The 13,250-nt window shown below is 38.6% G+C and overlaps 1 protein-coding gene across 1 annotated transcript in view; it reads right to left on the bottom strand.

Annotated features, from left to right (window-relative positions):
- LOC131699416 (A disintegrin and metalloproteinase with thrombospondin motifs 2-like) overlaps window positions 1-13,250 on the bottom strand; it is a 233,400-nt gene that overhangs the window by 83,018 nt on the left and 137,132 nt on the right. The window contains exon 4 of the mRNA XM_058996040.1: window positions 2,574-2,773. Coding sequence (XP_058852023.1) covers window positions 2,574-2,773 — 200 coding nt within the window. The remainder of the gene's footprint in view (window positions 1-2,573; window positions 2,774-13,250) is intronic.

The following is a 13,250-nucleotide window of genomic DNA, read 5'->3' as shown; positions in this document are numbered from 1 at the left end:
AGTACCGCTTTGAAATGTACCTTTTATGACTTCTGTTCAGACGCTTGACACTTCTTTTCTGGCACACTTGATAACAATGCTCATTAGTGTTATAATTCTGCAACTTTTCCACATATACCTGCTGATGCAGAATCCAGTGTAAGAAAATGGGTACTTCTGCATTTCTTTCTTGAATTTTTTCAAGCACTCTGCTAGCCAGGCCACTCTTTTTTCCAGTCATATGTTGTAATCTCAACTAGTTTCTTTCAAGGTAATTCTGCACTTTCCATGGCTTCTTGAAGTTAAAAAAAGTCCTTTCCTGTGGTTGTGTTGTTCACTTTCAGAAAAAACCTTTAGTTGAGACTCCATAGCTTCTTTCATTTCCAGTAAACTCAAAATACGTTGCTTTGTGCAGCATGTCATAGCGATGTTGTATGTTTATAATCTTTCATAACTGCAACCGTTGCACTGCAAATCAGACATATTGCCTTGCCGTCCAAATTATTCATTAAACAAATAATCATCTGGCTAACAATTTTGTAATCTTCAGTGTTCCACGTCCACCTTTCACTTCTGTGACATCACCAACTACTTGTTTGCCACTGATTTTAAATTTTACACAAAGTAAAATAAATAGATTAAAAAGTAAAATAAATAGATTAAACAAGCCTGAGGAAACGGATCTTGTGCACCATTTGAGTGGCTATTTTACTACCTCTGTGAGCTGTGATTGGCTTAACGGGAATGTCACTCATAAACGCAGACTACGCGTGTTATATTAAAGAGGCGGGTTGTTTTAAAGAATTTCAAAACGATACAGTACATTAATGCAATTCTAGAAACTAATGGGCGGGCCGTATGCATTAAAGGGTAAAGGAAAAAGGCTTTTTATTACATCAGACAAGGAATGCATGTTAAAATTCAAAGGTAAGCATTGCAGTTTCACTTTACGTTGCTTCTGCCTGTCCTGCTGCTTAGTGCTGTGTCTGTTGATCGCTCATTTTCAGTCAATGTAAGCCACCTCCACCTTCACAATAAGCTACTGACCAAAAGATACGCCTGGACTGCTGGGGCTTTTGATATCACAGTGGTGACGGGTAAGTCTCTGACATTATCATGCACATTACATTATCACTCACGATACATGTAGTGTGCACAGTATGGTGTATGTAAATTAGACAAATACAGTGCAGGTAAATGAATGCGTTCTCTGTTAGTAAATGGGACAGTACATTTAGATTTATTAAATGAGGCCTGAAGTGTGGTGGAGAGCAGGTGTATTACATGTGTTATTAATAGATTGTGAAAATAAAGTGACATTACCAGCAGCCTGTCCCAATTATATTTCATCCCAGACATTTTAATATGATGAGAATAAGTGAAGGCTGGCATTAACACAAGTGATATTATCAACAAGTACAATACAGTATATTGTGCTCCAGTATAATGCAATATATATTCCTGTCATGGTAATCAAATCCTTGATGTTTGAAATGCTTACAAAGCTTTAAGGTTGTCAACACCTGCATCTAATCCATGTCACAATTACTAGGGAACAAATAACATATTGTTTAACTATAATTATTCAGGAAAAGCACATCAAACTCATTGTTTTGGATCGCTTTGCACCACCGTTGCTAGTACGTTTGATGTTTTCTTTCATTTCACCTTATTTTGGCATCTTCCGTATCATATGTTACAGGAAATATGAAAGCGCTTTATTGGTCTACTGGATATAAAAAAAAAACATGCATGGATGCTTCAAACGAAATTCTCTGGACAATGTCACACCAAGATGGTACAGCGTACTCTCCCTGCTGAAGCAGAGACATACACATGCTGTGCAGCTTCAGTTACTGCTTAGAAGGGATAAGAGAGCACTCTGGGCATACTTCCATGCATCAGGCAGGAATCCGAATGATCAAAATCACAATATTGCATGGTATGGCAGGGTCATATTACCCCTCAATAAAACAGAAAAATAGAAGTGGAAGTATATACTGCGGAGAGAATGCACCCGGGGAACAGTGAGTACCCTGGGGTACATCTAGGACTAGAAAGGGTTAATTCATAGCCTAAACGCACAGTATTTACTAAAGGGTTCACTACCTTCCAGGTTTCAAACAGTTTACAGTCCACTGATGCATTGTAAACAGCTGTCATTGAATACAAAAATATAAAGATGACTGTAAATCAAGTGTACTTTAATGGAAAATGTGTTCGATAGTGTAAACAGTGGAGATTTAAACAAACAACCTACTAAACGTAGAATTACTGTACAGTCTTTGTACATTATACAACACCCCATAATAGTATTGCCACTGTATGCCAAATACCACTATAGAATATCGAATACTACCGCAAGCCTTATATATAACAGTATTAACAGAGAGCTCATTTGATCATAGGAACTGACAGAGAGAGGATTGTCGCTGTCTTTATAGAGAGCTGGTCACAATTATTGACAGTCTATCAGAATATCACCCTACAGTATGTTGCGTTTGTGTGGTTGTTATCTTGCTGCTGGACTTCGAGGCAGTGCACAGTGAAATACACCTGAAGTTCTTTGTGCTGTGCTTGGAAGAAGTACTCACGATATTCATCAGTGTCAGCAGGTAATTCTGCACGTCCTCCTTCCCATGGAACTGCACGACTGAGTCGTCGACCCCCAGCAGCACCTCGATGTTGTAATTGTCGTCAGCGATGTGACGGCGGGACCGCCGGGTCTGGTTCAGGTGCTGCTCCACTCCGCGGTACATGGTCTCCAGATCAAGAAGACCACCCAGGTCATTTCCTAAAACAACAGCAAAAACAAAACGTTAGGCAATTATCATAACCCTGGTTCCCTGAAATAGAAATGGAACCATTACCGCATGGGTATTTACCTCTTAAAGACCCGAAACCTGAATAAGATATATCAGATCTGCTCTACATAACTAAGAATGCTTACCAACCCGGAAGACTTTTGATGAGTTGACAGATCTATCTGATGACGAACTTTTACACATTACCAGAGACGGTATTTATAAAATTATTTCTGATCCTAGTTCCTGAGAGATGTACAGTGCCTTGCGAAAGTATTCGGCCCCCTTGAACTTTGCGACCTTTTGCCACATTTCAGGCTTCAAACATAAAGATATGAAACTGTAATTTTTTGTGAAGAATCAACAACAAGTGGGACACAATCATGAAGTGGAACGAAATGTATTGGATATTTCAAACTTTTTTAACAAATAAAAAACTGAAAAATTGGGCGTGCAAAATTATTCAGCCCCCTTAAGTTAATACTTTGTAGCGCCACCTTTTGCTGCGATTACAGCTGTAAGTCGCTTGGGGTATGTCTCTATCAGTTTTGCACATCGAGAGACTGAAATTTTTGCCCATTCCTCCTTGCAAAACAGCTCGAGCTCAGTGAGGTTGGATGGAGAGCATTTGTGAACAGCAGTTTTCAGTTCTTTCCACAGATTCTCGATTGGATTCAGGTCTGGACTTTGACTTGGCCATTCTAACACCTGGATATGTTTATTTGTGAACCATTCCATTGTAGATTTTGCTTTATGTTTTGGATCATTGTCTTGTTGGAAGACAAATCTCCGTCCCAGTCTCAGGTCTTTTGCAGACTCCATCAGGTTTTCTTCCAGAATGGTCCTGTATTTGGCTCCATCCATCTTCCCATCAATTTTAACCATCTTCCCTGTCCCTGCTGAAGAAAAGCAGGCCCAAACCATGATGCTGCCACCACCATGTTTGACAGTGGGGATGGTGTGTTCAGGGTGATGAGCTGTGTTGCTTTTACGCCAAACATAACGTTTTGCATTGTTGCCAAAAAGTTCGATTTTGGTTTCATCTGACCAGAGCACCTTCTTCCACATGTTTGGTGTGTCTCCCAGGTGGCTTGTGGCAAACTGTAAATGACACTTTTTATGGATATCTTTAAGAAATGGCTTTCTTCTTGCCACTCTTCCATAAAGGCCAGATTTGTGCAGTATACGACTGATTGTTGTCCTATGGACAGAGTCTCCCACCTCAGCTGTAGATCTCTGCAGTTCATCCAGAGTGATCATGGGCCTCTTGGCTGCATCTCTGATCAGTCTTCTCCTTGTATGAGCTGAAAGTTTAGAGGGACGGCCAGGTCTTGGTAGATTTGCAGTGGTCTGATACTCCTTCCATTTCAATATTATCGCTTGCACAGTGCTCCTTGGGATGTTTAAAGCTTGGGAAATCTTTTTGTATCCAAATCCGGCTTTAAACTTCTCCACAACAGTATCTCGGACCTGCCTGGTGTGTTCCTTGTTCTTCATGATGCTCTCTGCGCTTTAAACGGACCTCTGAGACTATCACAGTGCAGGTGCATTTATACGGAGACTTGATTACACACAGGTGGATTCTATTTATCATCATTAGTCATTTAGGTCAACATTGGATCATTCAGAGATCCTCACTGAACTTCTGGAGAGAGTTTGCTGCACTGAAAGTAAAGGGGCTGAATAATTTTGCACGCCCAATTTTTCAGTTTTTTATTACTTTTTTAGTTAAAAAAGTTTGAAATATCCAATAAATTTCGTTCCACTTCATGATTGTGTCCCACTTGTTGTTGATTCTTCACAAAAAATTACAGTTTCATATCTTTATGTTTGAAGCCTGAAATGTGGCAAAAGGTCGCAAAGTTCAAAATACTTTCGCAAGGCACTGTATCTACCATTGATACTTTTACAGTTTTTAGGTAGGAGTACATTTTAAAATGTATTTTTTACATACAAACTAGATAATCGTACAGTATATGTCATCATAGAGTGAAAACATTAATCTCTTAATAAACTTCAGATTCTCAGCTGTTTAGAAATAATACTGTATACTGTAATACTGTATACTTTCGGTGGCTATTTGTCCTGATACACAAGCCAAAAGTCACATTATGTCAGTCAGACCTCATACAAATAGAATGTTCTCTGGAGCGGAAGGGTTAAACAAAGGTGGGCCTGGCAACTTAACTGTCGGCATTTCGAAAGGGTTTTAATTTTCGGTAGAAACGGCAAAATATGCTGAATTCTTCTACTTGTTAATCCGTTAAAAATATCCTCGCATTTCATCCGTAATTGTCTGCGGTTCTTGGGAGCTTTAAATGAATGCGTAATTAGCATTTAAATGTCCAGTTCAAATGTGTTAGCAATGTTATATAAACACAATAGAAACCTGTCCCAAAACAGCGGGAAAAAATGAGTCAAATGCAGTGCAAACAAGACCAGCGGTAAAGGTAAAAAGCTGATTGCGTCATTCGCAGAGTTTTATCAGAACAAAAAAAGCTCATATTCTGATTTGCTCGGACTACACATTTTATGGCAAGCATGTTGTAAACGTTGTAGCAAGGACTGTGGCTTAAGATGTTTTTTTACTTAAATAGATAAACAGGTGTTGATGCTGGCTTAGCTTTATCAACATGTTTAGCAACCGAATGCATGGCTTCCACCATATACAGGGGTTACAGTTTTGTTCAATGGCTTGTACCCACACTATAAAAATTGTTCCAGCACCACTGCTTCGATCTGCAGTGCTGTCACTCTTTTTATACTGGCGGATAGTCGTATTAACCATTCTGAAGCAGGCGGAAAGCGAACTGGTAGAAGAAATTATCAAACACTTTGGATTCTTAGATCATTATATATTCCACCACAAAGAAAGTGTCAGAATAACTAGAGAATAATATAACCTAACTTTATATAGGTCAATTAGGAGTGACTTTTATACTTATACATATTATAAATTGCTTTTTTTCCCCCACAATATTGACCATTTTGTATTAGAAATGAAAAGATCAAACGCACAATGATGAGGGGAGCAGTGAATCTTCCCATTCTGTGCCCACAATAGAGGGTCACACACTTTTCACAGACACAAACCAAACAGTAGTTCTGGGGGTCAGAAAAATGAACATGCTTTACCTCTCCAGTTGATTGCTGAGACGTAGGGAAAATAAAAAAAAAAGCAAATCAATATGTTTGTCAAGCAACCTCAAGGACAACGTGTTCACTTTATAGTTCATTGTGATTGCTTGTCTGACCTGCAGAAATACCCTCCTATTGACAACTTGAATGTCTCTGAAGTATTAAGGAATTAATTAATTACAATCGCGGCTTACTACCTCTCAACAAACGCTTTTGCATAAGAGAGAGAGAGAGCAAGAGCAAGAGAGAGAGACAGAGCGAGAGAGAAAGAGACACAGAGGGAGAGAGAGCGTGAGAGAGAGCAAGAGAGAGAAAGAGAAACAGAGAGAGAAAGAGACACAGACAGAGAGATAGTGAGAACAACTCAATCCTGCCTTAAACACCATAAGACTTGTGTGATTTCTCAATATGTGCAGCCATTAACTTGGCAAACTAAAGTGACCACTAAAGGTTATGTGTTGTTTGCCACTGGGGCAGTCCTGTTAGTTTCTATTGGCATCTGAAAAATATCAAACTGATTTCAGCTGGTCCTCAGTTAGGATTGCAGACTGGCAGAAATATGTCTCTTCAAATAGTTTTCAAGGACTAAGTAACCCAATTAGACTCCTATAGAGGTGGGTGTTAAGCTGAACTGCAAGGGGAAGAACAAACTTAACAAGCCTGAAGAAAACACTAACTAGAAATGATCAAACAAGGTTTACAATGATATCAGTACTAAGTAGTAGCGTCTGGACACAGTTTGAATGGTAGACTGCAGATAGACCTGGCTGAGGGGGACGCAGCATGTGTGTCTGAAGGCTATATATAGATTGTGCACTCTGTTCACTGGTAATGCAGTTTGAATTTAAATCAGTGAAGGGATCATATGTGTCATTTCTACAAGATTATCTCTTTCCTTTATCATTCACAGAAAACCTAAACAGATTACAGTTGTCTGCTGGACTAAAATATTCATGTCCTACGTTATTAAGCTTACCAATTTAAAAACAAAACAGCTTTGCTTCTGGATACTGCAAGGCTCTGTCAACCCTGATGCTGTCTAGCAGCGTAACTACACCCCAAATGACAATGCACAACCCTCTGTATCACGACTGATGTCATGATAGGAAGCCTCAAGATACTGTTCATAAATCATTTCACACCGAGTCCAGCTGCAGCCTTGAAGACAGGCACAAATCAGGCACTAACTACCAACTTCCCTTTCACATATTTTCTTTCTGCTATTTCAATACCAGCGTACAGCAAGTGTAAAATAGCTTGAAGGTCAGTAATTTCATGCAATACATTAATGAAGAGATTATGTTATAAACACAAATGAAGGACACATAAGAGAGAGGAGGTCAGAGGGAATAAAAGAGCGGTTCACTGAACTCGCTGCCAGGCTTAAAGAGAAAAGAAGTCAAGTCATCCTCTCTGGGGCGCTTCCAGTTCAGAGAGCAGGGAAGGAGAGGCTTAGCAGAATACTTGGTTTAAATATATGGTTATATATAATAATTAAATAGAAAATGAAAAAAAAAAATATTAAGTTACATAAAGGCTTTATTATTATTATTATTATTATTATTATTATTATTATTATTATTATTATTATTATTATTATTATTATTATTTATTTATTTATTTCTTAGCAGATGCCCTTATCCAGGGCGACTTACAATTGTTACAAGATATCACATTATTTTTACATACAATTACTTTTCTAATTTTTTGCACATTATTTTTACATATAATTACCCATTTATACAGTTGGGTTTTTACTGGAGCAATCTATGTAAAGTACCTTGCTCAAGGGTACAGCAGCAGTGTCCCCCATCTGGGATTGAACCAACGACCCTCCGGTCAAGAGTCCAGAGCCCTAACCACTACTTTTATAAGAGAATAACTGACAATGCATATAAAACGTTGTGTTAGATAAATTACTTGACGTAACAGATACACATGTATTTTGTAGATACATACTTATGCATCAATTATTTTTCGTATACATGCAGTTTGAGTTCTTCTAAGCGTACATTCAGTCAAACTATTGTAAACGTTGTTTATAAATCTAAATAGTCCTTGTTGCATCGCATCAAAAGGAGTTTAGTTTAGTGAAGAAGAAGCTGTTTACGTATCTGTTGGGATCTCTGTTATGACTTTATTAAGCTCTGTATTCAAGCCAGTTCATCCTGGTTGTGCGCACGCACACAATAAAGTTGTTGTGTTCAAGGTTTCCAAATGTTCAAGGAAAACAGCAGTTAGGTCTTTAGGGACTGCCATAAGCTGAGTTGTTTAGTGTTTCCAGTTAGACAGTGTGTGGTGCTGACTGTAAATACAACACAAAAAATAACAGACCACCAATGTAGGTGTATAACATAGTAAAGGTAATGAGAAAAGTCTTTTTTTTTTCGGAAAGTAACTGTAATATTATTACTCCCATTGAAAATCGAACGTGTTATATTACCTTGTTATTGACAAAAGCAATATTAGTACAGTAACGCATGACTTAAGTAATGCGTTACCCCAACTCTGACTAGAGTAGATGAATCCCTTACATACTGCTGGATGATTCTGGTGAATCACAGTTTTCTGACAGTGATTCAGTTTACATAATGCAGGTGTTCTTACTATTATTTATTTTTAAAATACATTTTCAGTTCTAAACCATGTGTTGTTTTGTTTTTTTAACAAAAGGCTCGAAATTCATTGTATTTAAAGGTTAAATTGCATTTGACCTTGTAGCAGGGCAGAAGAGTCCTGCATGTAAATATGGCTCAGGGCAGAGCCCTGCTGATAAATGTATGGTTATGGGTTTGTGACAGGGTGGCTGGGCAGTGACGTCAGGACAGAAGCAGGAACTAAACAAACTGACATCAAGTCTGCAGTTTTAAACAAAAGACGCGGCGGCGCCGTTTTATTTAAATAATACAAAAATATAAATAAAAGGTTTAAACAAAAACACACTGTGCTTGCAGAGCAAAATAAATATTTTAAATAAAACAAATCACGAACACAAAATAATAAAAACAACACAGTTCAGACTGGGCAACTGCTGTCACTGTTCCTGTATTTAACTAAGTTTCGTTTTCTCTCTCCTCACTCTCTCCACTCCTCTCATAAACCCCACCACGAGGGTAGAGAGCTGCAGGCTTTTATGCAGGTGACCATCTCCCAATTAGCAACAAAATTAATCACTTAATTAATTCGGGAGATGGCCACCTTCTGCACGAGTTTATTAATTATTACTGTGGATGGGGCTACCCATCCACGCTACTAAGCAAATACAATAACAAAACAAAACACGGCTTCGCTGTCAATAAATACAACTAATAAATCATAAAACAAAACAAATACAAAATAACAATCTGCACAGGGGCGGAGGGGGAAACCCCGTTCTAAAAATAAACAAATAAATACGTACAGGCCTCCTCGCCCTGTTACAGGGTTGAAAGGGATTACGATGAATTTAAAAAAGGAATGATTATTGTGGTATTATGATTTGTTGTATTGTATTATATGGCATTGCATTGTTATAGTTTAATGTAGTTTGGCAGGGGTGAAGTTTGGAGCTCGTCTCTGCCAGACTACATCTTGTGATAATGCGTGATTGGGAGCTAATGAGTTATTGACAGATTGGCTGTCGACCACGCATGTTAAAAGTCTCGTGCAGAATGTGACGGTCTCCAGATTGATTAATTTATTGCTAATTTGGAGATGGTCACGTGTATAAAAACCCAACAGCTTTGGCTGAACGGGGTGGGTGATCAGAGAGGAGGAGCTGAGAGAGAGCTGGGAGAAAGAAGTGAAAAGAAAAAAAACAACTGCTTCTTGTGCTGGAAGGACCAGCATGATACTTGTTTTGGTGGATGTATTTGTGTGTTTGAGATTTGTTTTGGTTCAACCTTTTACTTGGGGCTCTGTGAGCTGTGCTTTTGTCTGTCCGTTTGTGTGTTTAATAAACACGTGCAGAAGCGCATCAACCCACAGTAATTGTGTGTGTCAACTTCCTGGATGTCACCACTCAGCTGCCATGCCACAAGCCCCTATTTAAAAAGAAATCAACAAAATTTGTAGGCAGTGTTATAGGGTCCTTCAGGTAACCGCATACTTTTTTCTGTACCTTTATCTCTTTGAAACCCCCTAATCCACTGAATAGTAATTTAAAAAACATACATTTTTTAAACATATCAGACTTTCTTTGTACTTATTGGAGTGGAAAATCAGTAAAAGTGCTTTTTATAGTTCCTTGTATACTATTCTCTGGAGTGCCCTGAACCAAAAAAAATAACATTTGCAAGTCTCTACTACTAAAAATACATTTTCTGATGAATTTCAAAGATAGAAAGGCAAAGTCAGCTAACAATGTGTACAAAAATCACAAAATCATAATTTCTTGTAATTTGTCCAAACATTAATATTTTTCAACAAAACTTTCTGGAAATTATAAGGTCCCTCAGAAAAACAAAACCAAAAAAAAAAAAAAAAAAATATAGCGTTAACAAAAGAGATACGTTTTTATGGTTTCTTGAGTACTTTATAATTAATGCCCCATGTTTTTCGCAAATACGAAATAACACAAAATGTAACATATAAAATAAAATAAAACAAAATGCAAATATAAAAAGAAATAACATGAACCATCATTATAAAACAAACACTGAGTGACATTTTTAAATTGTGAAGTTTATGCAGAAAATATTTTAAATAAATGCTTGCAATCGTAGTTGTCAAGGCTCAGCCGTTACCATAGACACTGTCTGACGGGAAACAGAATCTCTGACTAGGACTTGCACAGATGTATAATTTGGAGCGAGTCGTTTGGGAATTAAAATTGTGATGGAAGAGAAGAGACGTTTGTTTCTAAAATGCCCAAATCAAGCGTAACAATTAAACAACAGTGCAAATAATTTGAGCATGAGGGGGTGCATGCAGCTGACGGTGACCAAATAATGATGTGCAACTGTCGGCTGGAATGGGAGTCGAAAGATACCATCGCTAAGCATCTTGGGATACAGGAAAGGACAGATTCTAGAGATTTTCTTTAGGTGGAAGAACCCTGCCTTCATCACTGTAGAGATGTGTGTGTCAAACAATAAAGTCTAAATAAGCCCATTCCATTCCTTCAAATGATGTTATGAAGGACACGCTGCCAACTATCAATTGACCTCAATTTTCCTGTAATGTCTTATAGACATCCCCCCTTTACCTTGTCAAATCTTTACAAGACGTGTTCCACTGATGCAGTTATTACTTGGGAAATGCTCTGTTGCCTTCCCTCAATAATCCTTTGAGGCTTCTGCGAGTGTCTCTTATGTGAAAATCATAACTTGTTTAATACATTGCTGTAAATGTGCCTGTTTTGTTCTTCAGCTGACTCCGTGTGTGTGACCCTGAGTAAGTCACTTCACCTCTCTGTGCTCCGTCCTTCTGACGAGACGTAAAACCAGGTCCTATTTTAAGTGACTGCAGCACCAGTTGTTGATGCATAGTTTACCCCCTAGTCTCTGTAAGTTGCTTTGGATAAAATCATCTGCTAAATAACCATTTAATAGTAATACTAATACAAATCGAGGTTAAAGTAAACCTGCCTGAATTATTAGAAAATGTGGGAAAAAACCCAAAAGAATGATCTGTTGCAGCCCTACAGTATAACATGTAACCCTACTCTCTCCACAGCCTCTTTCCACTGTGTTTGATCATATTCAGTAAGAATACTGAGTTATATAAACTGAGTAAATAAAGAAGGACTCACTGAACTTGGAGGTACCACGTGGTCACATAGGTATAGTTACTTCTCAATTACAGACATAAAAATGTAACCTAACGGCATGTGCTGGTTGTTGGACTCAACAAGCAGAAAGAAAATGGAGAGTAAAAGCACATTGTCTTCAGTACAATAGAAACAGCTCCATGAATAATAACACAGTCAACAGGGTGCAGGGCCACCAGGGCCACAGCACTAATCACATGTGACAGACCTGCAAGGTGTTTAACCTGTTCTGGAGGGATATGTGAGTAGTTCTCAATGAATACAAGCTCCAGGTCCAGGGTGCAAGCCTGCTCTGTTCTCCAGAATGCCCCTGGCTTCATCCCTTTTGAGACTGCTCCTTGTAAAGCATTAGTAATCTTGGCAGTCTTGGATATGGGGCTGTCCATCAACTGAACACCTGTTACCAGCCTTCTATCTGCGTCCGACAGGTCTGTCATCTTGACCATTGTTACTAATTTGGAACAGGGAAATACAGCTTTTATATATTGCATAACACATACCATGTGCCTGATGCCAAATACGTGGGATGCACATCAGGTTTGTGGCATGCCACGTTTATTGCTGCTTGTCAGGAATGACCTTTCTGACGCCAAAGAGTCTTTCCTAACTTGAGATAGATCTTCACATGCCATTCAGTCCTGCTGTTTGGTGCATCTTCATGGTGTACCCTGCAGCAGTGTCTTGAACTCGCTGTGCTTCTTATGTAAGAAGAGAGAAACCATCTTGGTACTCGCAAAAAAAATCAACACTCAAAAATAATATGATCATTTTACCAAATATACCACTCATTTCAAATATACTACTCATTTCCCTGAGCTACAGCGTGGCTTGCTGATGACACTTGTAACCACCTACTGCTGCAAGGAGCAAGAAACGGGAGAGTGATGCGAAGGCTTTAGGGAGGGAGAAAGACTGTGGCAGCAGAAGAAAGTCAATTTAGGGAATGTACACAAACTGGACTGATAACATGGTCGTCTGCCTTTCTTTCTTTCTTTCTTTCTTTCTTTCTTTCTTTCTTTAACAGACACCAGTTACTGTAAAGTGCATTATAAACAGAACAGGATGGTGGGGCTTGCAGCTTTAAGAGTTAACAAAGTTAATTGGAACCAGCTGCTTTATTGAGAGTGTTCCGAAGAATAATTGCTCTGCGGGGTGTTTTTTTATCTGAGAACTGTCAGTCAGCATTGATAATGAAGTGACCATGGCGATCTCCATGCTCGGTGTAGGCTGTGATCCTCATCAGAGAGCACTGTTTCCTAAAGAGACACAATCCCTATTCTTCAGCAGCTGTTCAGACACAAGTATTTCATCTTCCAGATTCCTCCGTCTCTCACAACACAGACGCGGTCAGAAAGGGCAGAGCTGGCTTCTTTTTTTCAGGCTAATTTTGCTCATTAGAAAGTTATAGCAGGGACTTCAATTGAAGCACTAACAAGACAACAAGCTGGAGCACCCTGTACGTGCTGTGAACTTAACGCTAGGATTTGACATAACAAACCCCAAATATGGAAATGTTTTAAAGACAAGCTGCACGACGTTTGCTCAACGTTAAAAAAAAATATCTGTAGATGTTTTATTGT

Source organism: Acipenser ruthenus, chromosome 22 (assembly GCF_902713425.1).
Source record: "Acipenser ruthenus chromosome 22, fAciRut3.2 maternal haplotype, whole genome shotgun sequence".
NCBI classification, from domain to species: Eukaryota; Metazoa; Chordata; class Actinopteri; order Acipenseriformes; family Acipenseridae; genus Acipenser; species Acipenser ruthenus.
Note: the sequence above shows the minus strand (reverse complement) of the source record. Positions and strands in the feature narration are given on the sequence as shown.